This window comes from Bos grunniens, chromosome 19 (assembly GCF_055505025.1).
Source record: "Bos grunniens cultivar Pamir isolate PY7600 chromosome 19, Bosgru_T2T1.0, whole genome shotgun sequence".
Classification (NCBI taxonomy): Eukaryota; Metazoa; Chordata; class Mammalia; order Artiodactyla; family Bovidae; genus Bos; species Bos grunniens.
Window position 1 is genome coordinate 44,682,882 of NC_141183.1, and position 27,252 is coordinate 44,710,133.

Here is a 27,252-nt window from a genome sequence, read left to right on the forward strand (position 1 = left end):
AAAACAAAACGCCAGAAACCAAACCAGCAATGTGGGAAGCACAAGAAAGTAATGGCAAAGTAGAATTTTCTAGAAAGTGAACTGTTTTAAGTGAGTGAACTCTGAAAGCCCCCATTGTTGAACATTTACAGCATGTGCTATGCTATTTTATCCTTACAGTATCCCTGAAATGTAGGTGGTAATTACCCCATTTTACAGGTAAGCAAACTAATACTAAAGAAGTAATCAAGGCAGTGTGCCCAATAACGGAGGTCCCAAAATTTCTAAGTCAGACTGCCCTCAGAGTCTGTCTGTTCCATTTTACTAGGCTGCTTTCCTATACTTATTTTAGCCTGTTTTGATGAAATCCTTTTTTATAATATACACTGCTGTACTTCAGAATTGTATGATAAATATAATTGAAGCTTTTATTGAAAATTAGAAGTCAACATATGATCATTTGTTGTGATATGCTACAAATGGAGAAGTGAGTATAGAATTGTAACTGATGGTAGCAAGTCTCTCTGGAACTTAATTTCATGCAGATGATTTGCCTTTCTTATGCAAGTAGAGTCAAACGGGTCCTTAATTATGACCAAGTAGGAAGCATAACATAAATCACTTAGTGCTTCAATGAATCAGAGACTAATACGTAATAGAGAAAAGCAATCTTCCTTGCTTAATGATACCTACAGCTTTAATTTGTGTTGTGTGAGCGAGCATTGGATTTCCACGAGTCAGCTTAGTTCATTCTCATGTTGTTTTGCAATAGGTGTGAGTGAGAAATATACATCATATCTTGAGAATTTGTGCAATGGTTTTTAGGGCGAATCAGCTAACTTCAAAATCCTGCAGTTTTTTTATTAAAAAGTGGCATTTCTGTAATTATGATTCTACACACCAATATTCTTCAACCTTTTGTCAGAATTCTGGTGCAGAGAAAATTAAAATTTTATTTAATGTTACAATATGACTGATAATGTAGAGTCTTGTGTATATAATGGAACAATGTCTTGATGAACTCTTAAGTTAACATTTCATATTCTGAGTAATACTGGTTGAAGGGCAAGGTAGCAAACACGTAGGTAATAGACATTAAAATGATAAAAAACAAAGCCCCTTCTTTGTTTAGGTGATACTAGACCAGTCTTACTTTTTGAAATCGTCTTACACTGAAGGTAGAAAATGATAAAAAGAGTAAAATGTTTTTAGTCTATCCAAGCATGAATTGCTTTAATAAAACACAGCAAATGCCCCACCTCTGAAAACTTAAAAAAAAATCTTCTGGTCTCCAAATGTTTTATTCTGCAGCATTAGCACATGTAATAATAGGCAAGTTTTGTGTATTTCCTGAATCTAGTTCACTCTTTCCAGAATAGAAGTTAATAAGTCTTCAGAATAAGCCAGTTTCTTTAACTTTCAGGGGACACAGACTGCTCAGAAATGGAATCTGTGAAATTTATGTTTCAGACAACTGCATTTGCTGTTTAATCTAGCTTATGCCAGAAATAGGAGCTGATCTTATTAGAGGGTCGCTTACCTAAAAAGACCATTATGATGGTTTAACTTAGATGGAAGTTATCCTTGACACTCTAGTGTCATAGCATTAGGTGACTTAAAATATGCAAGAAATTGGAATGACAGTTCTTTCTGAAGATTGATTTTATATGGGAAAGACTAGATATCTCTTCAAGAAAATTAGAGATACCGAGGGGACATTTCATGCAAAGATGGGCTCGATAAAGGACAGAAATGGTATGGACCTAACAGAAGCAGAAGATATTAAGAAGAGGTGGCAAGAATACACAGAAGAACTGTACAAAAAAGATCTTCACGACCCAGATAATCACGATGGTGTGATCACTGACCTAGAGCCAGACATCCTGGAATGTGAAGTCAAGTGGGCCTTAGAAAGCATCACTACGAACAAAACTAGTGGAGGTGATGGAATTCCAGTTGAGCTCTTTCAAATCCTGAAAGATGATGCTGTGAAAGTGCTGCACTCAATATGCCAGCACATTTGGAAAAGTCAGCAGTGGCCACAGGACTGGAAAAGGTCAGTTTTCATTCCAATCCCAAAGAAAGGCAATGCCAAAGAATGCTCAAACTACTGCACAATTGCATTCATCTCACACGCTAGTAAAGTAATGCTCAAAATTCTCCAAGCCAGGCTTCAGCAGTACGTGAACCATGAACTTCCGGATGTTCAAGCTGGTTTTAGAAAAGGCAGAGGAACCAGAGATCAAATTGCCAACATCTGCTAGATCATGGAAAAAGCAAGAGAGTTCCAGAAAAACATCTATTTCTGCTTTATTGACTATGCCAAAGCCTTTGACTGTGTGGATCACAAGAAACTGTGGAAAATTCTGAAAGAGATGGGAATACCAGACCACCTGACCTGCCTCTTGAGAAACCTATATGCAGGTCAGGAAACAACAGTTAGAACTGGACATGGAACAACAGACTGGTTCCAAATAGGAAACGGAGTACGTCAAGGCTGTATATTGTCACCCTGTTTATTTAACTTATATGCAGAGTACATCATGAGAAATGCTGGACTGGATGAAACACAAGCTGGCATCAAGATTGCCGGGAGAAATATCAATTAACCTCAGATATGCAGATGACACCACCCTTATGGCAGAAAGTGAAGAGGAACTCAAAAGCCTCTTGATGAAAGTGAAAGTGGAGAGTGAAAAAGTTGGCTTAAAGCTCAGCCTTCAGAAAACAAAGATCATGGCATCTGGTCCCATCACTTCATGGGAAATAGATGGGGAAACAGTGGAAACAGTGTCAGACTTTATTTTTGGGAGTCCAAAATCACTGCAGATGGTGACTGCAGCCATGAAATTAAAAGACCCTTACTCCTTGGAAGGAAAGTTATGACCAACCTAGATAGCATATTCAAAAGCAGAGACATTACTTTGCCAACAAAGGTCTGTCTAGTCAAGGCTATGGTTTTTCCAGTGGTCATGTATGGATGTGAGAGTTGGACTGTGAAGAAGGCTGAGTGCCAAAGAATTGATGCTTTTGAACTGTGGTGTTGGAGAAGACTCTTGAGAGTTCCTTGGACTGCAAGGAGATCCACCCAGTCCATTCTGAAGGAGATCAACCCTGGGATATCTTTGGAGAGAATGATGCTGAAGCTGAAACTCCTGTACTTTGAGAAGTATTGACTTCTCATGGCCACTTCTCATGGTGACTTCATGGCCACCTCATGAGAAGAATTGACTCATTGGAAAAGACTCTGATGCTGGGAGGGATTGGGGACAGGAGGAGGAGGGGACGACAGAAGATGAGATGGCTGGATGGCATCACTGACTCGATGGACGTGAGCCTGAGTGAACTCCAGGAGTTGGTGATGGACAGGGAGGCCTGGCGTGCTGGGATTCATGGGGTCGCAAAGAGTTGGACATGACTGAGCGACTGAACTGAACTGAACTGAACTATTGATAGATGAATCAGTGTCATGAGAATTTGTTGTGTTTGGCCATTCTACCTATCTATGGATGTTTCTCTTTGATATTTCTGTCATTGCTTTTCTTTCAGGAAATAATATGAGTAACAGATCTTAAGATAACTTTTTTGTTCTACTGAAGTATATATCATGTTCTGTGGCTCATAGTACTTTTTTATGTAGACCATTAGCTGCTTTCTCCACCGAATTGCCTGTTTTATGGTTGGAGGGTCCTAAAGACCCAAATTATATCTGATTTGAAATATCACCAGAAGCAGAAGACTCAGTGACTCTGAAAGTTCTATTTGGTTCTTTTACAAGTCTGCTGTTTTTTTTTTAAAGTAGTTTATTATTCTTTTGTATAGTTTAATATTTCTTCTTGTATGTCTAATTATTTAAAACGTTCTTATTTATATTCTCTTTAAGATTGTTAAATAATCTCATTTGTTTGGATGTGCCAACTCTCATTCACAGTGAATTGTTTCTCTGTGTTTTGTAAACTGTGATTTATCTTTAGGGCAGTGTGTATTTTCTTTGGGAATCTCTTGTGACCTGGGACTCTGAGAGTATCCTAATGATGGTTTTGCATTTGCCAAGTGCCCAGTTTTGGACCCATGTTTTTGTTAATTTCTCAGTCCCAGATTGTATGGGTAGTACAAATATGGGCCTCAAATCCTTGCAAGGTGACAGCCCTGGGTGACTTTTTCCTCTACGCAAAGCTTAGGCAGAGCAGACAGACTTCTTGTGCTAGTAAATCCCTACCCCCCCACCCCCCCTTTTTTTTCTCCCTGTCTCCCTTTCAATGTCTTTTTCTTTTTTTCAGGAAGTTCATAGCTCTTTCTAGCCATGTTTTATGCAAGGCCCTGGTTCTACTTCCTGCATTCTTAGGGTTCAGGGCTTTGTATCTAGTCTCATGTGAATGTTTAGCCCCACACCCCTAGGTTAAGGAGAGAAAAAACTTAACCAACTCTCACCCTTTTGTTGGCCAGATCATCCCTTCAGAACCACCTCTGGTTTTCAGTTTCCTTTCCATTTCTGGACTTGAATGGGTAAATAGCATTTGTTTTGCTTTATTTCTGTACAGTTAAAATATCTGTTTGTTGTTGTTCAGTTTATCTAGTCTTTTTAGAGGTTTTAGTGATACGTTTTCCAGTTCATTTCTTTTGACCATAATACCTTTTTATTTGATTTATCTGCCTTATAAATTCCCCAGATGCCCCTTCCTTATGATAATAACAACTGTAAAAGGAATTAAACTTTCCTTCCATTTTTCACAAACAACCACAAGAGTTAGCTTTTCAAAAGTTGGTGTTGCTGATTTGTTAAGTTGTGTTTCCTAAGGAGTCATATTCCATATTTTTAGGCTCTTTGCAGCAGCTGTGGAATTTGTAGCATGTAAATCAGTTTTGAGGACCTTCTCATTCCCAGTGTGAACTGCTAAGCTTTTCTCACCCTGATGATAAGAAGAACATTAGTGTAAGTGCTTAGAATAATTTTACTGTTAGCTATACATCTGTAGGCTGAAGTGAGTGAAAGAAGAATTTGAGAAGGAAGAAATAGCATTGATTTCATTTTTTAGCAACTGAAGGTTTAATGCAATGATAATGTCAATTTTAAATTATACTGCATTGGTTACAATTTGAGCTAATATTTTAAATGAAATCATGTAGTATTTGTGCTTTTTTACCATCAATCAATTCAATTTGTTGAATTCAGAATTTTGAACTATCCTAAAACTTCAGTTGATAAATTATTTTTGATTTTTTACTTTTCAGGTTACAGGAATTGACTGTTTGTTCAGAAGACAATGTGGATGTTCATGATATAGAACTGTTACAGTATATTAATGTGGATTGTGCAAAATTAAAACGACTCCTGAAGGGTAAGTTTAAATGAATGATGTATGTGAAATTAATCACTGTGGGTGAAAAATAAGTATTTTGAATGTACTAATTGAGCTAATAATGTTGAGCTAGAACATCAAAATGGATTTTATAATGCAAATGTCCTTGAGAAATGGATAGTAATACTTTATGGTTCAATAATTTTTGAACCTTTGCAAATAATAGAGTAATGAATATCTTAAGTCTTGGCAATGTAAAGTTTTGGTTCAACTACAGTTTTTGCTTTTTCTCTTTATTAAAGAGAATGTGAGGATGCTGTTATTTAATTTTTCTAGAATTTCATCTCAAAGATAGTTAGGTATTATAAAAGTTATTTGTTTATCTATTGCAGGGTTAAAAGCAGATAGTTTAGCAGGGTATAAAAGTTTCATTGCAAATGGAACCAGAAGATTGTGCTTTTATGATGAGAGGAGAAATTGAGCCAGGAATCTCATTTCTGATATTCTGTTTTCAACTCTGTTATTGCCTTACTGACTGACTGTATAGCATTTCAAAGTCTTTTATTCTTTCAGTGCTTAGTTTTGCTTCCTTAGAGAACATATCAATAGTAGTCACACCTGGGAATATGCCTATGTGTAATGTGTAATGCCTAATGTGTAATTTTAAAGCTTTGAAGAGTGCTATCATTATGTTGACTGAAATTAACTATCAGAAGGAATTGAGAGGGTTTTTGTGGTAAGCAGGAATGTGTTAATATAAAGCAAATAGCACTGAGTATTATGAATATACTGAATATAAATGCCTAAATTCATTTCACAGAAATTGTTTTTTAATTTTATGTAATGTTGGATTCTGGCTAATTTAAATGTGAAACCTTATAGTATGTGATTCATACTTATTTTTATTCTACTTTGTATATTGATTAAGGAATTGTCAACAGTGTTTTTTAGTGTTTGACCTTGAAGGAGATTTAGTTATACTAACTTTAAAAACTAACAGTTCTGCAGTGCAGTTTTCAAAATACTATGTTTAGTTTTTCTAACATTTGCTTTAAACTCAACAACTATTTCACCAAAGATGTAAAAAGAACTGTATCTATATAGATGAATACTATAAAGCTATGTTCCAGCTATATTATGATTGTTCAGAATTTACGATTTTAGGCCATTACCATGATAAAACCAAGCAATGCTTACCTCACTTTTCAGTAGCTTTAATTAAGGAGAAGTGAATCATTTTAGCTGTTATGTCCCTGATGGCTCAGATGGTAAAGAATTCTGCCTGCAATGCAGCAGACCTGGGTTCGATCCCTGGGTTGGGAAGATTCCCCTGGAGGAGGGCATGGCAGTCCACTCCAGTGTTCTTGCTTGGAGAGTCCCCATGGACAGAGGTGCCTGGTGGGCTGCAGTACATGGGGTTGCAGAGAGTTGGACACAGCTGAGTGACTAAGCACAGCATAAACAAGTGGACAGTAGTTATTTTAGATTATAATAAACCATCACTCAATTCAGTTTAAATTTCAGGATTTTAATATTTATTATTAAACATTGAAAAATTAAGGAATCATAATATTTAGATATTTCCTCTATATATAAAATTTAAGAAATGTGAGTTTTTTTTCCATAGCTGTTCAGTGACATTTGGGAAATCAAGTCCAGAGTGCTTGTGGATAGGTGTTTGTTTAAAAGATCAGTTTCTTAGAAATGTTTAATACATAATAATTAATTGATGGTTCTTCATGCACAGTGAGAGAAACTAAGTGTATGGATAAATTACTTTCTTTTTATTGTGGTAAGTTATCCCCATTGAATGCAGCTTCCTTATGAGCATAAATTTATAGAATTTTTGCTGATAAATATGACATATAAAGCCAATATTAACCAGACCAGCAAAAGATGGTTCTACACAGTCATGGTAAAAGGAATGGAAACTTCCTGTAATATGAATAGTAAAAGTAATAATGTGTTTTAAATTCAATTCAGCAGCTTTTGTTGAGAAACTATATGTAAGAAACCTTGCTGATTGCTGAGCTTACAAACATTAGTAAAATATTGAGTCTCTCCTTTTGGAGCTCATGACCTGGTTTATGAGACAAATATATTATCAGATTATTTGCAAACAGTGTGGCAGAGCTCAATAGAGTGAGTATAACATGAGAGAAGAAGTGTGTATGTGTTTAGGGGCAGGAGATGTTAAAAGCAAGATACACAGGTACAACAGTACATCATATCATATTAATAAAAACATAGTAACATTTGTTGCATTTTCCGTATGTGCCATACATCACCCTGTGCAGTTTACATGCTTTTTCTCATCAACAATCACAAGAACCCTGTGAAACAGATGTTACCATTATCATCCTTTATATTGATAAGGAAACTGAGGCCTAAGTAACATTTCCAAGATCATACATCTGTTGAGTGGCAGGATAAAGATTCAGTTCACATCTGCATCTCTAGATCCAAAGTACTTAACTGCTGTATTATTTTGCTTATGGGTAATGAGGCTTTGTTTTAGTGGCTCTGGGAAGTGATGCAAAGGTTTTTGGGTGGGAATTACCTTGATCAGTGTTTTATTTTAGATATGCCATTTTGCTTGAAATTTGAAGGATGATTTGATAGAAAGTTGCATGAACTTCTGGAACTTGGTTGTGTAGTAATGTGATGTTGAAATAAGGATAGTGGAGGTCTGGATGAAATGTGATAGGGTGGGGACCAATTTGATATGGTATTTAGGATGAAGAATACATAATCTTTGAGTAGAATACATTGCATAGCTTTTGGTGATTAATTAGGTGAGTGAGTGAGTGAAAGTTGCTCAGTCGTGTCTGACTCTCTGCGACCCCACGGACTATAGTCCATGGAATTCTCCAGGCCAGAATACTGGAGTGGGTAGCCATTCCCTTCTCAAGGGAATCTTCCCAACCCAGGGATTGAACCCAGGTCTCCCGCATTGCAGGCGGATTCTTTTACCAGCTGAGCCACGGGAAAGCCCAAGAATACTGGAGTGGGTAGCCTATCCTTTCTCCAGCAGATCTTCCTGACCCAGGAATCAAACCGGGGTCTTCTGCATTGCAGGTGGACTCTTTACCAACTGAGCTATGTTGGTATGTATGCCCTTGACTATAATGAATACTTCAGGGACTTGAATCACATGTGTGTCATTAGCGAAACTGGAAAAGCAAAATACAAAGCCTAAGATGAGAGTTCGAGTTGTGTTTGGAAGCACCTGGTGTCCTATTGAAATCACCAGTGACATGATCCAATGTTCTCGTTCTGTGGCCAGCTGCTTAGTAGAGCTTATTGCATGTATCTCCTGTTGTGTATTTTAGAAATGTCAGTTGCTGCATTCCCGAATTCTTCATTTGTTCTATGAGCCTATAGGCTATCAATTCCTTTTGGGTAGACTGTTGTTTGACTTGTGAATGAAGTATCTCTTAAACCACACCACTATTGACTGAAAATATGGAAATTGTATCTGTAAAAAACATTTGAAGAGAAGAATATATTAGTCTTTTAATTGGCATTTTAATTTTTATATATTCAGGAAAGAACAAAAGTGATTGAATATTGTTACCTATACCACTGTGTGTTTAGAAAAATAATGGGCAGTCAGTTTCGTATCCATGACAGCACTTAGAGGTATTGTTATGTCAGAGAAACCGTATGTCCTGGAACTTTTTTAGTAGGTTTCAGTAGTATTAACTATATTTTCTTGCTTGTTCAGATTATTTCTGGTGAATCTTTGTCAGCAGTTCCTTTTCAATACAGGTCAATAAGTTCCAAAAACCTAACACTTTTTGAATTCTTCATTTAAAAACCCTTCAAATAAAGGCTGTTGCTTTAAAGGAAAAAAAAAAAAAAAAAAAACTGATGTGGAGAGCAAGTTACTCATTTGCAAGTCCAAAAAAAAAGAAAGCGACTTTTAGAAGATTTTTTAGACAATTTTATAACTTGAAGACTCATCTTTATCTTGTAAAGATGTTTATGTAATTTAATAAGTTATCTACATCCCTTCATTAAAAGTTATCTTTGTTACAAATGTGGACAGTAATTTTATAGAAGAGGGAAAAAAATTAAATACATAATGTATATGGAGAAATGTTTAGTCTTATTTTAAAAATGCATTGTACTATTTTGAATAGTCAAATTAGTAGAATAAAAGAAATGAACATATTTAATGATAGCAAGGATATGATAAGGACACTTTCACATACTGCTTGGTGGGAGTGGCCTTTGGCCCAGTCCTTCCAAAAATCAAGTTGGCAGTATTTATCAAGAACCTTAAAAATATTAATCTCTTGGACTGGACAGTTCTTTTTCTACATATTTATGTGCCTTAAAGGAATAATTAGAATGTGGAAAAGATTTGGATATAAAGTATTAATGTTATTTATATTAATAATATTCAAATATACAAAATTGGAAGATGTTTGAATAACCAGTGGCTTAATACATGGACTTAAATATTGAATATTATTGTAATAAAATCATCAAATATACCCATGAGGAACTTTTAATAATATGGAAAAAGTTGGGGATATGCTGCTACCAGTAGAATAGTTTGAACAGGTTTGTTATGAACAGATTTTCTCAGTTACGGTAAATATATTTGTCTATATACGTGCATAGGAAAAGGGAAAGAAGAAAATTAACCAAACTGTAAATTGTGATTGTCTCTGAATGGTAGAATCATAGATAATGTTTTCAATTTCCCCTAGATTGTTGTGTATTTTTTGAATTTTCTACAATGATTGTATTTTAGACATTTTTTAAAAATGTACTTATTATTAGAAACAAAGGGAAAAAACTCACAACCTTTGAAGTTCAAGGTTGAGTTTTGCCTTTAGTGGACAAAAACAGTAAGGTTTTTGGTTTATTCTAATTGTGTTTACCTTTACATGGCTTAATAAATAACACTGGCACAAAAGTTTGTGTGTAAGAGGAAAGTTATTTTTGCTGGTACTTCTGAATTGCATTTGTGTTAACTAATTAGTAATTGTAAAGCCTTTTTTTTTTTCTTTTCCAGAAACAGCATTTAAATTTAAAGCCCTAAAGAAAGTTGCACAGTTAGCAGTTATAAATAGCCTGGAAAAAGTAAGTAATAACCTCTTTGGTATTAAAGTTTTGTTAATTTTTGGTTCTAAGTGTTGTTGTCTTCAGTATTTTGAGTCAAAGAGTAATAATTTCACATTAATTTTTAGAAAGAATGCATTGTAATATTCTTCTGGAGGAAATTAGAATTTTGTGATATAATTGGAGCAATATGATACTTTGTTTTCTGTATTAACAATGTATCACATAAAACATATGTTTTGTTATTTGTAGGCATTTTGGAACTGGGTAGAAAATTATCCAGATGAATTTACAAAGCTGTACCAGATTCCACAGACTGATATGGCTGGTAAGGATAATGTCTTTTAAAAACTCTTACTTAATAGATAAAAACCTATCATTTTCCAAGTTATTTTTGTTATTATGGTGCTTTTAATCTTTTCAACTTATGTCAAATAGGAAATATTATTTTTTTCTTAAACTTCTGAATTACCCTCAACCTTTTTCCTTTGAGCAAATAGATAAGGAAGTTTTGAAATGAAGCTCTGATCTTTAATTAGTTGTAGATTGGATACCGATGGCATTTTGTTGTAGAGAAGCCCTTTTTTGTGCTCTGAGGTTTTATTTCCTGTTTAGAGAGAGGGGTATCAAGTAAGAATATCCTCACTTAGAATTCTCAAGACACAGCTTCAAGGAGAATAGACTCCTGGAGAACTCGGTAATTCCCTTTAAGAAGCTAATTAGTCTTGTTTCTTGGATATAATCACACTTTGCATAGGGCCCTCCACAATGAGACTAAATACCAGTCTGACGATTTGTAAAATTTGGACTTTACTAGGCTGGATGAACTTTACCACCGTAGTAGGCGAGAACTAGGAAGTAGGTAAGAACTTCCAGATGTTCAAGCTGGATTTAGAAAAGGCAGAGGAATCAGAGATCGAATTGCTGTCATCCTTTGGATCATAGAAAAAGCACAAGAATTCCAGGAAAACGTCTGCTTCTGCTTTATTTACTATGCTAAAGCCTTTGACTGTGTGGATCACAAAAAACTGTGGAAAATTCTTAAAAAGATGGGAATACCAGACCACTTCACTTGCTTCCTGAGAAACCTGTATACATATCAAGAAGCAACAATTAGAACCGGACATGGAACAATGGACTAGTTCAAAACTGGGAAAAGAGTACCTCAAGGCTGTACATTGTCACCCTGCTTATTTAACTTATATGCAGAGTACATCATGTGAAGTGCTGGGCTGGATGAAGCACAAGCTGAAATCAACATTGCTGGAAGAAATATCAATAACCTCAGATATGTAGATAATACCACCCTTAAGGCAGAAAGCGAAGAGAAACTAAAGAGCCTCTTGATGAAGGTGAAAGAAGAGAGGGGAAAAGCTGGCTTAAAACTCAACATTTCAAACAGCTAAGATCGTGGCATCTGGTCCCATCACTGAATTCATGGCAAATAGATCAGGAAACAATGGAAACAGTGACAGACTTTATTTTCTTGGACTCCAAAATCACTGCAGATGGTGACTGCAGCCATGAAATTAAATTTGCCTTTTCTAAAAATAAATAAATAAATAAATAAATTTGCCTTTTCTAAATCCAACTTGCTCGTTGGAAGCAAAGCTATGACCAACCTAGATAGCATATAGAAAGCAGAGACATTAGTTTGCCAACAAAGATCCATCTAGTCAAAGCTATGGTTTTTCCAGTAGTCGTGTATAGATGTAAGAGTTAGACCGTAAAGTAAGCTGAGTGCCAAAGAATTGATGCTTTTGAACTGTGGTGTTGGAGAAGACTCTTGAGAGTCTCTTGGCCTGCAAGGAGGTCAAACCAGTCCATCCTAAAGGAAATCAGTCCGGAATAGTCATTGGAAGGACTGATGCTGTATCTGAAACTCCAATACTGTGGCCACCTGATGCAAAGAGCTGACTCATTTGAAAAGACATGCTGGGAAAGATTGAAGGCAGGAGGAGAAGGGGACAATAGAGGATGAGGTGGTTGGATGGCATCACTGACTCAAAGGACATGAGTTTGAGCAAGCTCCGGGAGATGGTGAAGGACAGGGAAGCCTGGGGTGCTGCAGTCTGGGGTCGCAAAGAATCAGATGCTACTGAGCGACTGAACAACAGGGTGGATCAAGATAGCTCTTGTAATACGTAGACAATATAACATTACTTTTTTGATTACCTGAATGAATTTGTTGAGAGTTAAGTGATCTTCCAGATTTAGCTTTTTAAAATGTGGCCTTTGCTAGTTTTTGAATAGTGTCAGCTTTTAATTTAATGCCAGAGATTTCCTTGTCATCTAATAGTATCATTTAATATTTGTATTTTTCGCATAGAGTGTGCCGAAAAACTGTTTGACTTAGTGGATGGTTTTGCTGAAAGCACCAAACGTAAAGCAGCAGTTTGGCCACTACAAATCATTCTGCTTATCTTGTGTCCAGAAATAATCCAGGATATATCCAAGGATGTGGTTGATGAAAACAACATGAATAAGGTGAGGAGGGAAAAGTTATTTCCACTATGTTCAGATGTGAAATGATATTTTTTTTAAAAACTTCGTTTGGCCATGCTGTGTGGCTTGCAGGATCTTAGTTTCCCAACCAGGGATTGAACCTGGGCCCTGGCAGTGAAAGTGCCAAGTCCTAACCACTAGATGGCCAGGAAATACACATGAAGCAATTTACTTTACTCAAGGTATATATTTCTTTAAGCTTAGCGTTCTGTCCATTTCTAGTTGCATCATTGTGGGTATTTTTTTTGCTGGCCTTAGCAGAGACATACTTGGATATAAATTTAGTTGGAGGAAAAATATGGTATTAGTGATAACCCTCATTGATTAAAGATTTAAAACGATCCCATAGTTGCATTCTTTTGCCAGAAAGGATAATATTAAACATAGTATTAAACATAGTTTTCTGTAATAATCACTGCAATCACCCTACTAAAATTCATCACTTTTATGATGTCTTTGCGTGTACTTAGGTTTGTGTCCATTTGGTGCTAATGAAATGGCCTAGTAACTCATTGTAGGCATTCTAGAACAGTTTTCACAGCATTTTATTAGGAAAGCAGGGTACCACATATGCCATCTGTAGTGCAATTGGCACTGTAACAACTGATAATTCTCAGGGGCTAATAATTTTTTAAAAATAAGAACTGGGTATTTAACCTTATTGTTTTATTTGAATTTCTTTATGCAGTTTGTTTTGAGAATATGTTCTTTGTAATATAAATATTTAAAATTTATACCATTAGCTGACTAAGCATGAAATGGACTTCTGCATGAGTTGTCTGTAGATGGAGATGTTCAAAATCAGCTAAATGAATTCAACACTTGGTAGAAATATTGTGTAGGGAATTTATGCATTGACTGGTAAATAAATGAACTGGATAATCCTTGGGAGTCTGTGATGCTTTGGTGCTCTCCTTAGATTTATATTGCAACTTACCCATTATGAGGACACCATTTTTCATGTTTCATTGTTTTGGACTCCTTTAATATTTTGTTTTTTGTTTGTTTGTGTTTATTGGGAAAATACACATAGGTAAAAAGCTGTTTTGAGTTCATTAGTGCTCTTAAGTGAATTTGTATTTTAATAATCACAGCCACGTCTTTCCAAATGCTTACTGGTCATTTGTTTATCTTCTGTGAATCACTCATTTTTCTGTTGAATTATTTGTCTTTTATTGATTTGTAGAGTGTCTGTACATTTTTTTACTTGGTTTCTCTTTTTAAACTTTATGGGTTTTTGTTTTTGCTATTTAGGTATTTAAAATTTCTGTGAAGTCCACTCAGTTTTGCTCTTTTTTTCCCTAGCTTTTTGGGTCAGTTCTCTCCTCCCCAAGATTTATTTATTCATTTTATTGAGATATAATTCACATACTATAAGATTTACCTTTTAAAGTGTATAATTCAGTGGTTTTTAGTATACTCAACCAAAAGTTGTATAATCACTACCACTAATTCCAGAAAATTTTCATCATCTCCACAAAAAAACCTTATGCCTGTTAACAGTCATTCATTATTCCCCTTTCACCCCAGTCCCTGGCAGCCACTGATCTATGTTCTGTCTCTGTATTTGTTTATTCTGCACATTTCATATCAATGGAATCATACAGTATGTGACCTTTGTGTCTGGCACTACCCAAGAGTTTTGAAATAGGCGTATATATATATGTGTGTGCTGTGCTGTTTTAAGTCACTTCAGTTGTGTCTGACTCTTTGCTACCCTTTGGACTGTAGCCTCCAGGCTTGTCTGTCCTTGGAGTTCTCCAGGCAAGAATACTGGAGTGGGTTGCCATGCCCTCCTCCAGGGGATCTTCCCAATCCAGGAATCGAATCCACATCTTCTATGTCTTCTGCATTGGCAGGTGGGTTTTTTACCACTAGTGTCACAAGGAAGCGTGCGCACATGTGTGTGTGCGTGCAATTCAGGAGGAGGGCATGGCAACCCACTCCAGTATCCTTGGGCTTCCCTGCTGGCTCAGACAGTAAAGCATCCACCTGCAATGCGGGAGACCTGGGTTCAGTCCCTGTTTGGGGAAGATCCCCTGGAGGAGGGCATGGCAACCCACTCCAGTATTCTGAAGCAACTTAGCATGTATGTATATATTTTTAGTACTTTGCTAGGTTAAACAATTTAGATCTTAAATGTATTTTTAATTTATTCTCTTTTCTAGTCATATTTCTAATGTGCTAATGAGTGTTAATGGTTATCCTTTATTCATAGGTGTATCCTTCGATTCATATCTACTTGGTCGTTTGTATGAAAATACATACACATATATGATGGTTGTTATATTTTTTAAATGAAATAATTTTATACATATTACTCTGCATCTTACTCTATTTACTTAAAAGACAATTTTATCTGTTCCTCAAAATAGTTGATAGAGATCTAACACTTTCATATAAGTATTTGGTAATATTCTGTTACACTAATGAGCCTCATTTACTCAACCATTTCAGTGTGAATAGTTAGCTTTTTTTTTTTTTTTTTAAGGAATTTTTGTCTCTTTTAAGGTAACTTTTAACAGTTTATTCTTTGATCTTTGATAGGAGATATATTTTTCAGTTTTATCAATAAAGAGTATGTATATCTATGTCTGCATATTTTATTTATAATATAGAAATATGTAGACAGAATATGTTTATAATATTTATATATTATCTTCTAATTATTTTCTTCAGTATCCATGTTTATGACTGTTTCCTCATTTCTAATATGTCTCATTTTTCCTTATTCGTGTTTACTAGAGTTTATTTATACTGTTGGCCTTTAAAAACTTGGTCTTATAACTTTATATTTTCTAGCATTTATTTTTTGAGGTAATGGTTTAGTTCATCTATTTTCACCTTTTTAAAAAATTGTCGAACTTTCTATAAGGTTTTGAATACTTTCTTGCAGCGGTCTTGGTTTTCAGATGAAGTGTTCTTAATTTTAGTAGTTTTAAATCTCTGATTTCTCTTAAATAATGATACCATATTTGACTTAGAGGAATGTTTTATAGTTTCCAAATTGTTTTTGGGTGATTTAAAAAGTTTAATTGTGTTAGAAAATAGTGGTACATATTTGTTTAAAAAAAGTGCCCCACAGTCATCACAGTAGAATGTATATCATTTCAGTAGGGCACAGAATTTAATATAAATCTTTAAAACCACTCTTGGAACTACCCTATAGGTGTCTTGAGATAGTATCCTGTGAGAAATGCTTGGTTTTGCTGGCTGGGCTCCCACAGGTAGCCTTTGGCACTGTGGCAGAGCTCCTCCCAGGCTTTGGTAATCATGCTTCAGTCAGTTCAGTTCAGTCGCTCTGTCGTGTCCGATTCTTTGCGACCCCATGAATCACAGCACGCCAGGCCTCCCTGTCCATCACCAACTCCTAGAGTTTACCCAAACTCATGTCCATCGAGTCGGTGCTGCCATCCAACCATCTCATCCTCTGTCTTCCCCTTCTCCTCCTGCCCCCGATCCTTCCCAGAATCAGGGTCTTTTCAAATGAGTCAGCTCTTCACATGAGGTGGCCAAAGTATTGGAGTTTCAGCTTCAGCATCAGTCCTTCCAAAGAAATCCCAGGGTTGATCTCCTTCAGAATGGATTGGTTGAATCTCCTTGCAGTCCAAGGGACTCTCAAGAGTCTTCTCCAACACCACAGTTCAAAAGCATCAATTCTTCGGTGCTCAGCCTTCTTCACAGTCCAACTCTCACATCCATACATGACCACAGGAAAAACCATAGCCTTGACTAGACAGACCTTTGTTGGCAAAGTAATGTCTCTGCTTTTGAATATGCTATCTAGGTTGGTCATAACTTTCCTTCCAAGGAGTAAGCGTCTTTTAATTTCATGGCTGCAATCACCATCTGCAGTGATTTTGGAGCCCCCAAAAATAAAATCTGACACTGTTTCCACTGTTTCCCCATCTATTTCCCATGAAGTGATGAGACCAGATGCCATGATCTTAGTTTTGAATGTTGAGCTTTAAGCCAACTTTTTCACTCTCCTCTTCCACCTTCATCAAGAGGCTTTTTAGTTCCTCTTCACTTTCTGCCATAAGCGTGGTGTCATCTGCATATCTGAGGTTATTGATATTTCTCCCGGCAATCTTGATTCCAGCTTGTGCTTCTTCCAGCCCAGCGTTTCTCATGATGTACACTGCATATAAGTTAAATAAGCAGGGTGACAATGTATAGCCTTGACGTACTCCTTTTCCTATTTGGAACCAGTCTGTTGTTCCATGTCCAGTTCTAACTGTTGCTTCCTGACCTGCATACAAATTTCTCAAGCAGCAGATCTGGTGGTCTGGTATTCCCATCTCTTTCAGAATTTTCCACAGTTTCTTGTGATCCACACAGTCAAAGGCTTTGGCATAGTCAATAAAGCAGAAATAGATGTTTTTCTGGAACTCTCTTGCTTTTTCCATGATCCAGCGGATGTTGGCAATTTGATCTCTGGTTCCTCTGCCTTTTCTAAAACCAGCTAGAACATCAAGAAGTTCATGGTTCACGTATTGCTGAAGCCTGGCTTGGAGAATTTTGAGCATTACTTTACTAGCATATGAGATGAGTGCAGCTGTGCAGTAGTTTGAGCATTCTTTGGCATTGCCTTTCTTTGGGATTGGAATGAAAACTGACCTTTTCCAGTCCTGTGGCCACTGCTGACTTTTCCAAATGTGCTGGCATATTGAGTGCAGCACTTTCACAGCATCATCTTTCAGGATTTGAAAGCGCTCCACTGGAATTCCATCACCTCCACTAGCTTTGTTCGTAGTGATGCTTCCTAAGGCCCACTTGACTTCACATTCCAGGATGTCTGGCTCTAGGTCAGTGATCATACCATCATTATTATCTGGGTCATGAAGATCTTTTTTGTAGAGTTCTTCTGTGTATTCTTGCCACCTCTTCTTAATATCTTCTGCTTCGGTTAGGTCCATATCATTTCTGTCCTTTATCGAGCCCATCTTTGTATGAAATATTCCGTTGGTATCTCTAATTTTCTTGAAGAGATCTCTAGTCTTCCCTATTCTGTTGTTTTCCTCTATTTCTTTGCATTGATCACTGAGGAAGGCTTTCTTATCTCTCCTTGCTATTCTTTGGAACTCTGCATTCAGATGCTTATATCTTTTCTTTTCTCCTTTGCTGTTCGCTTCTCTTCTTTTCACAGCTATTTGTAAGGCCTCCTCAGACAGCCATTTTGCTTTTTTGCATTTCTCTTTCTTGGGGATCGTCTTGATCCCTGTCTCCTGTACAAAGTCACGAACCTCTGTCCATAGTTCATCAGGCACTCTGTCTATCAGATCTAATTCCTTAAATCTATTTCTCACTTCCACTGTATAATCATAAGGGATTTGATTTAGGTCATACTTGAATGGTCTAGTGGTTTTCCCTACTTTCTTCAATTTAAGTCTCCATTTGGCAATAAGGAGTTCATGATCTGAGCCACAGTCAGCTCCCGATCTTGTTTTTGCTGACTGTATAGAGCTTCTCCATCTTTGGCTGCAAAGAATATAATCAGTCTGATTTTGGTGTTGACCATCTGGTGATGTCCATGTGTAGAGTCTTCTCTTGTGTTGTTGGAAGAGGGTGTTTGCTATGACCAATGCATTCTCTTGGCAAAACTCTTATTAGCCTTTGCCCTGCTTCATTCTGTACTCCAAGGCCAAATTTGCCTGTTACTCCAGGTGTTTCTTGACTTCCTACTTTTGCATTCCAGTCCCCTATAATGAAAAGGACATCCTTTTTTGGTGTTGGTTCTAAAAGGTCTTACAGGTCTTCATAGAACTGTTCAACTTCAGCTTCTTCAGTGTTATTGGTTGGCGCATAGGCTTGAATTACTGTGATATTGAATGGTTTGACTTGGAAACGAACAGAGATCATTCTCTCGTTCTTGAGATTGCATGCAAGTACTGCATTTCTGACTCTTTCGTTGACCATGATGGCTACTCCGTTTCTCCTAACTGATTCCTGTCCACAGTAGTAGATATAATGGTCATCTGAGTTAAATTCACCCATTCCAGTGTATTTTAGTTCGCTGATTCCTAGAATGTCAATGTTCATTCTTGCCATCTCCTGTTTGACCACTTCCAATTTGCCTTGATTCATGGACCTAACATTCCAGGTTCCTATGCAGTATTGCTCTTTACAGCATCAGACCTTGCTCCTATCACCAGTCACATCCACAGCTGGGTATTGTTTTTGCTTTGGCTCCATCCCTTCATTCTTTCTGAAGTTATTTCTCCACTGATCTCCAGTAGCATATTGGGCACTTACCAACCTGGGGGTTTCCTCTTTCAGTATCCTATCATTTTACCTTTTCATACTGTTCATGGGATTCTCAAGGCAAGAATACTGAAGTGGTTTGGCATTCCCTTCTCCAGTGGACCACATTCTGTCAGACCTCTCCACCATGCTCACCCGTCTTGGGTGGCCCCACATGGCATGGCTTAGTTTCATTGAGTTAGACAAGTCTGTGGTCCGTGTGATCAGATTGGCTAGTTTTCTGTGATTCTGGTTTCAGTGTGTCTGTCCTCTGATGCCCTCTGGCAACACCTACCGTCTTACTTGGGTTTCTCTTACCTTGTACATGGGGTACCTCTTCATGGCTGCTACAGCAAAGTGCAGCTGTTGCTCCTTACGTTGGACGAGGGGTATCTCCTCACGACCACCCCTCCTGACCTTGAACGTGGAGTAGCTCCTCTCGGCCCTCCTGCACCCACACAGCCGCCACTCCTTGTACATGGGGTAGCTCCTCTCGGCCACCGCCCCTGACCTCGGGCGTGGGGTAGCTCCTCTCAGCCGCCACCCCTGACCCCGGGCGTGGGGTAGCTCCTCTCGGCCGCCACCCCTGACCTCGGGCGTGGGGTGGCTCCTCTCGGCTGCTCCGGCACCATCGCAGCCTGGCGCTGTCCGTCGCTGCCCCTGACCTTGGGCGAGGGGTAGCTCCTCTCAGCCATGCTTCTGCATGGTTCGTCGCAGCCGGCGCGCTATAGTTTAAATCATGCTTAGCACTGAAACTCCAGTACTTCGGCCACCTCATGTGAAGAGTTGACTCATTGGAGAAGACTCTGATGCTGGGAGGAATTGGGGGCAGGAGGAGAAGGGGACGACAGAGGATGAGATGGCTGGATGGCATCACTGACTCGATGGACGTGAGTCTGGGTGAACTCCGGGAGTTGGTGACGGACAGGGAGGCCTGGTGTGCTGAGATATCATGGGGTCGCAAAGAGTCAGACATGACTGAGTGACTGATCTGATCTGATAAAAGAAGCAAGGGAGTAAACAACAAATAAATATAACCCTAAACAGATCAGAACCAGCTTTAATTTACACCAGTCCTAGACTGCAGATCATATGTGAAAAGCAGTTCTCTTTTTTCAACTTCTAAATTTTATTATTATTTTTAGTTGTATTACTATCTGTATTAGGGTAGGTAGTATAACAGCTCAACACAATAGAACTTTCTTATACTTAATGAAATAGTACTGAGTAGCTCTGTAGGACAGTCGCCCTCTTTGTGATTTCTTAGGACCTTGGCCAGCAAAGATTCTGCCATTTTTTTTCATACATGGCTTTTATAGGAGTTGTTTCCATTCTCCCAGCCAGAAGGAAAAAAGATAGCATAGAAAAAAGCATGCTGAGGATTTTTGTGGTCCAGGCCCTTAAATGGCATGGATCACTTTCATTCACATTCCATTGATTGAACTCATTCATATAGCCATATTTAACTGTAAGAGAGGCTGAAAAATATGACTGTAACTCCAGAAACAAGAGATGAACATGGAGACCAAAGAACGAAGGAGCTAGGGGAAAAATCGGGAGTCAAGGATAGCTTAGACTGCTGTCTCCCTAGAATTCCAAGTTATTTCTTTATGGATAAAAAATTATTTATCAAGAATACATGTTTACCAGGTATTTACCTATTCAAATAAAGCTTGAATAGTGAGGAAAGTTTTATGGAAGAGGTGTGGAACCTTAGTTGAACTTGAAATAAGAAAGGAATTTAGATTAGAGAAAGATGAGTGTTATTCAAGCCAGGGAAATCAAGAAAATAGATCTAAAAATGTTGAAGGTATATTCAGAAAAGTTAGCTAGAAAGTGGAAGGTTCTCACAGGCAATTATAAGTGAAGATGAAGAGCAGATAGTGAGTAATCTGGAAGACATTGTGAGCCAGTTTGAGTTTCAACTTTATTCTTTAGGCAGTTAGAAAAAATCTAAAGATTAGGGTTAGGAACTTCCCTGGTGGTCCAGGGGCTAAGACTCTGTGCTCCCAATGCAGAGGACCCCAGTCCGATCCCAGGTCAGGGAGCTGTATTCTACAAGCTGCATAATTTTCTGTGAAGAATGGAATTTAGAGCAATAGAACAGCTTTCAATGTATCGTATCCTTAGTTAGAAGGCTGAAGGTTGAATATAGCCTGGAGTTTTAGGTAAAGATGGAACAGTTTGAGATAGACCATAACCAAGAAAGAATAGTGTTTAGAAATTAAAGGTAATATAAAAAGAGAATTTGATTGGCTAAATTCAGGGTTGAGAAGTCAAGTACATTGTTTGGAAAGGACTGTTTCTCATGTTCCTTTAATAATTCAGCAAAGAAAGGGAAGAACAGATTCTTTTTTTATTTTTATTTTCTTGATTCAAGAATCATTTAAATTATGACAACTACTTAAAATTATGAAATTTAAAGCCACGAGTATCAATTATGTATCAGTATTTCTATAGAGAGTACAGTTTTTAGTGGCTGGTAATTTGTTACTTTATTAGATCAGTCTGAAATCCAAGAAATTTCATATATTACCTCATTGCTGTATTTGAATTTTGTAGAAGTTGTTTCTGGACAGTCTGCGAAAAGCACTTGCCGGCCATGGAGGAAGCAGGCAGCTCACTGAAAGTGCTGCAATCGCCTGTGTCAAACTGTGTAAAGCAAGTACTTACATCAATTGGGAAGATAACTCTGTCATCTTTCTGCTGGTTCAGTCCATGGTGGTTGATCTTAAGGTAACATGCTTATTATTTCTCTTATACAAACTTAAAAATATTAAATGAAAAATAAATCTCTTGTATAAATACTATACTAGTTTATTTTGAAGATCATTGCTAACACAGAGGTTCTGAGTCTTCTTCCTTGTGGCTAAGCTGGTAAAGAATCTGCCTGCAATGCAGGAGACCTGGGTTCAATCCCTGGGTTGGAAAGATCCCCTGGAGAAGGGAACGGCTACCCACTCCAATATTCTGGCCTGGAGAATTCCGTGGACTGTATAGTCCATGGGATTGCACAGAGTTGGACACGACTAAGTGACTTAAAGCTCAACGTTCAGAAAACTAAGATCATGGCATCTGGTCCCATCACTTCATGGGAAATAGACGAGAAACAGTGGAAACAGTGTCAGACTTTATTTTTGGGGGCTCCAAAATCACTGCAGATGGTGACTACAGCCACGAAATTAAAAGACGCTTACTCCTTGGAAGGAAAGTTATGACCAACCTAGACAGCATATTAAAAAAGAGAGACACTACTTTGCCAACAAAGGTCTGTCTAGTCAAGGCTATGATTTTTCCTGTGGTCATGTATGGATGTGAGAGTTGGACTGTGAAGAAAGCTGAGCACCAAAGAGTTGATGCTTTTGAACTGTGGTGTTGGAGAAGACTCTTGAGAGTTCCTTGGACTGCAAGGAGATCCAACCAGTTCATCCTAAAGGAGATAGATAGTCTTGGGTGTTCATCATGTGAAGGGTTGACTCATTGGAAAAGACTCTGATGCTGGGAAGGATCGGGGGCAGGAGGAGAAGGGGACAACAGAGGATGAGATGGCTGGATGGCATCACGGACTTGATGGACATGAGTCTGAGTGAACTCCAGGAGTTGGTGATGGACAGGGAGGCCTGGCATGCTGCGATTCATGGGGTCGCAAAGAGTTGGACACGACTGAACAACTGGACTGAATTGAACTTAAGTGACTTTCACTTTTACTTTGTAAATTCATAGGACCTGCTTTTGCTACTGCTCCTCAGGCTACATTAAGTGGCTTAGAATATGAAGAAAACACAGAATTAACCAGTTTTCTTAAATTTCCATAAATATTCAGACTTGGGTATAAAATAATGTAGAAATTTGGGCCTGAAAGGAACCATATGTGGTCTAGTAAGAATTTTATCATGAGCCACAATATTAGTACTTTATGTTTCTTCTGGCAACTACATGTTACTGCCATCTGTGTGGATTATATGTTATTATTAAATACTAGTAGAAAAAACACTGTGTGAAAAGCTTTTGTTTTCGCTTGGAATTTTCATAGAACCTGCTGTTTAATCCGAGTAAGCCATTCTCGAGGGGCAGTCAGCCGGCAGATGTGGACCTAATGATCGACTGCCTTGTCTCTTGCTTCCGGATAAGCCCTCACAATAACCAACACTTCAAGGTGAGAGCATAGATTTGGATCAGTTTCATTTACCGATGCCGTTGATCCTTTATAAATGTGAAATGAGTAGAAAGATGATAGAGTGCACCTTTATCAGAATTTCTTTTTATATGTTAAAGTTAATTTCAAGATCCTAAAAAATATATTCTGTTTTTTAAACATTTCTTTTTTGTTGTTCCTTTTGTCCTTGTATATATTACTATATATTTTTCTCATAGAAAAACATAGTTTACTGTTTTTTTCTTTCCTCTGTAGATCTGCCTGGCTCAGAATTCCCCTTCTACATTTCACTATGTGCTGGTAAATTCACTCCATCGAATCATCACCAATGTAAGTCCAAAAGGTATTGCTAAATTGCTTAAAATTTTTTCTTTCTTCCTATCTTATTTCTTTTTAAGAAAGGTGTTTCTGGTTTACAAAAGATTTTGAATATAGATGTATGATACAGGAAGATTTCTCATACAAGATTCTATCTAATAACTGATATACAATTGTATTTTTCATATTTAATCTGGATCCCAGGACCCTTACTGAAGAAGATGGAGTTAATAGGATCCTTTGGAAAGATTAAACTTAAAAGATTTTTGGATCAAAACCCTTGAGAACAGTGTCCCTTAACATATAACTTAACATTTTCATCCTAAAGCTCTATGTATTATTTTAATACTCAGCTGTTTCCCAGCATTTGATACATTCTGAATTGTCACCTTACTGTTTAAGTTAAAAGTAGCAGTATTTATGTTGTAGCCCATTATGTATATTAAAGAAAAATGGTGAGTCATATTTGTACTTTTCTTCCTTAAACAAATGAAATGATACTTTGAGGTGTTTATATGATACAAAAACATATCAGACAAAATAAGTTAACACATTAAAAGGTACTTGTGAAGGCTTCAACTCTGATGTCAGTATGTTAAGTGGAAAGATAGTAACCTTACCGTATTTGGACCAGGGATTTAAAAAATTCTGTTCTTCTAAATCATATTTTGAGGGTTTTCAGGTGTTATTTATAGTAGCTCCACTTTCATCCATTTTTAGATATTCACATGTATATGTAAATTGTTCAACTTTTTCCTTTTTTCCTCCCTTAAAAAAAGACTTTAATCATTGTTAACTTAGGTATACTTGTCCTCTTTATATAGTCATATTTCACTTTAAGAGTGTGTCTCTGGGGAGTTAAAGATGTCCTTCCCACCTTCATTGCCTTGGATGTATTGAATTATACCAAATTCTGCCACATTTTCTTTTATCCATTCCTGCAGAAGAGTAATAACTATTAATAAAACTATTAGTGACACATTTAGTTTTTCTCAGTGGGGTGCTAGTAGCATTTTCGGTCAGGACAGTCTTTGTTATGCAGAACTGCTTTGTGTATTGTAGGACATTCGGTATCCTTGGTCCTCATTTCATTAAGTACCATTTGCGCCACTTCCTTCCTCTCCCATCTGTGCCCCCAGACTTTATGAATAACTAAAAATGCCCGAGGGAATGATTCCTCTCTCAGTTGAGGATCAGTTACAAGTAGAAGTAACATTAACTACTATTTCTTTCAAAAGGGAAAATTTAATGAATCTGATATGGCAGATAAGGTATATTTGTAGTAAAAACTTAGAAATTTTATGCTTTCCTTTTGCCAGTGTAATGAGCCAGGACATTGTGCCCTTAAGGTTTATTTTCAAGGCCATTATTTAAAAAGAAACAACAATGATTTTTACGTTTCGATTTTATGTGTAATTCAGAAATAAAATATTACTACTTTTTTTATCCTTTGGCTTATAATACTAAAAACATTCCATTTACATTGGATGGTTTACATAAATGCTTAAAGCTTATATTTAATAAACCCAAGTATATACTTTTTAGATACCCTGTGGCTAGTTACTTTAATTGTGAAATATTTTTGTCTACAATTGAATATATAGAGCACTTTCAAGCATGGACTTGGCACTGCTGTAAGTGGCTGAGCTGCTCCTTTGTGGGTTTAAAGCATGCCTGGAGTGGTACTTCATGCATGCCTCAGTGTATATGGTGAAGTGGTTGTGCATCCTCCTATACTCTAATGCGTACTGCATGTGTGAAGGTGGAGTGTGTCTGTATCAGGCCACGTCTAAGAAATCTATTTTTGTAAAGAAAAACATGTATTGATTAAACTTTAAAAATATTAAGTAAGCATCAGTAACCTTTTAATGAGTAGCTTGAAAAGGAGCATAAGTTTGAGTCTATAAAATAATTTTAAAATTGGACCTTAGATAATGATACTTTATCATAACATAATAGATTGATAAATTGTTTCTTGTTAGGGTTTTTCTTTCCTTTGGTTTGAGGCTAATACATACTGAATCTAAAGTATTTTCTGACTGAAAAGGACTATGTGTACATAAGCAAATTTATAGAATTGACTATTATGGAATTCACTGAATGTAGTTATTATAGAAATATTTTGTCTTGAAACCACATGAAGTTTTTCTTAGGTATTTGAACTCCTAATCTTAAATTTATTCATAGTAAAAGATTTTCTTTTAAATGATTCTTGGTTCAATACACCTCATGAGCTCTCTTCTTCCTTGGTTCTTTAGCCAGTTCACAGATTTTTAAAAATTACCGCATTCTCAAATTAGATAAAAGTTTTATTACTGATGTGGTTTTGAGGGTTTATGTAGAAGTAGTAATAATGTTTGCAGTTTTGTTTTGCTTTCGTGACACATACTCATATTCAGTTCATAAGTACTGTTTTTAGGTCTAAAAGAGTCCCCCCGTTTCTTCTTAAGAAATCTGAAAGTCTAGTAACTGTTCAAATTTGATTATAATTTAAGCTTTTTATCCGTTTCGAAAATGATACGGGTAGTTCTGTCATCTTTTTTATTATGGAATGCCATAAGTGATAAATTTTAGCTATAAAATCTTTGTTATGTGCTTAATCTTTATAGGCTTCCTTTAGGTTAGTTTAGATATGTTGTTATCATTGGGAAATAATATATACAATAGGAACCAAATATTTCACCCATCAGTGTAACATGCTGTAGCTGGTATAGTACTTAATACTTACTATTGTTTTTTCCTTATAGCAATTTGCTGTAGTTTACTTATGGATAGTTCACATATTGAGAATGAGATGATCTCTTTCTGCTGAGAGAAATTATTTCCAAGGCATGTGAAATTTATTGAAATAATCATGAAGAATTGCCATATGATTTGCTCATATTATAAAAGTATTGCCATTTACTTGACAATAAACTTAGGATTTTCAAGGACAAAAAAGAATAAGTCTACTTTAATTGACTAGTTTCTGAAAGGACACATTTAATAATTGCTTGGAACCCTAAAGTTTTTACCAACTACATGATGTCCAGGTTTTAGTGCCTGTTTTATTTGAAAGTGTATCTTTTACTTTAAAATGAATGACTTTATTTGTTATATAAAATAGCAATTATGTCAGTAACTACATCTTAAGTTAAAATCACGTAGGGTATACCTGGTACCATGAGACAGTTTCAGCAGCTATCACAATGACATAATAATTTGGATAGGATGTTACATGGGATGCGTATGTCTTTAAGCAGTTTCTGACATTATGAGTTCAGTATGAGGTCTCAGTATGAGACCCTTATCTCAGTGCATTTTGTGATTATTCAGCTTTTGTTACTTTAAGTTGATTAACACAAGCTGTATAAATTAGTAAGTATATGGAAATCAAGGAGTATTGATTGCCCGGGGCAAGTCAGCTGACCAAATTGACTAAAGTTTAAGGAATTCACTATATAACTAAACTAATAAAACTTAATCGTTTGTTAGGAAGTAAATAAAGAATTTGAGAGAAAAATGGAGACAACCATACTGTCCAAATAAAAGTATTTCTTCCCTCATAGCTTTGAAGTTTTTTTGTGAGTGTAATTAAGTATTGATTTTATTTTGTAAATTGGTTTTATAGTACACTGTAGATGTGTCTTGGCTTCCCTGGTGGCACTAATGGTAACGAATCTGCCTGCCAATACA

The 27,252-nt window shown here is 36.8% G+C and overlaps 1 protein-coding gene across 14 annotated transcripts in view; it reads left to right on the top strand.

The window, feature by feature from the left end:
- Window positions 1-27,252, top strand: part of NF1 (neurofibromin 1) — a 257,608-nt gene that overhangs the window by 64,095 nt on the left and 166,261 nt on the right. For 13 of the 14 annotated variants that reach the window (XM_086360180.1, XM_086360182.1, XM_086360194.1 and 10 more), the window contains exons 5-11: window positions 5,212-5,318; window positions 10,309-10,376; window positions 10,608-10,683; window positions 12,685-12,842; window positions 21,666-21,839; window positions 23,137-23,259; window positions 23,515-23,589. In XM_086360180.1, coding sequence (XP_086216306.1) covers window positions 5,212-5,318; window positions 10,309-10,376; window positions 10,608-10,683; window positions 12,685-12,842; window positions 21,666-21,839; window positions 23,137-23,259; window positions 23,515-23,589 — 781 coding nt within the window. Of the gene's footprint in view, window positions 1-4,799; window positions 4,913-5,211; window positions 5,319-10,308; window positions 10,377-10,607; window positions 10,684-12,684; window positions 12,843-21,665; window positions 21,840-23,136; window positions 23,260-23,514; window positions 23,590-27,252 lie in introns of all 14 variants that reach the window. The other variant, XM_086360191.1, reaches the window with a different exon arrangement.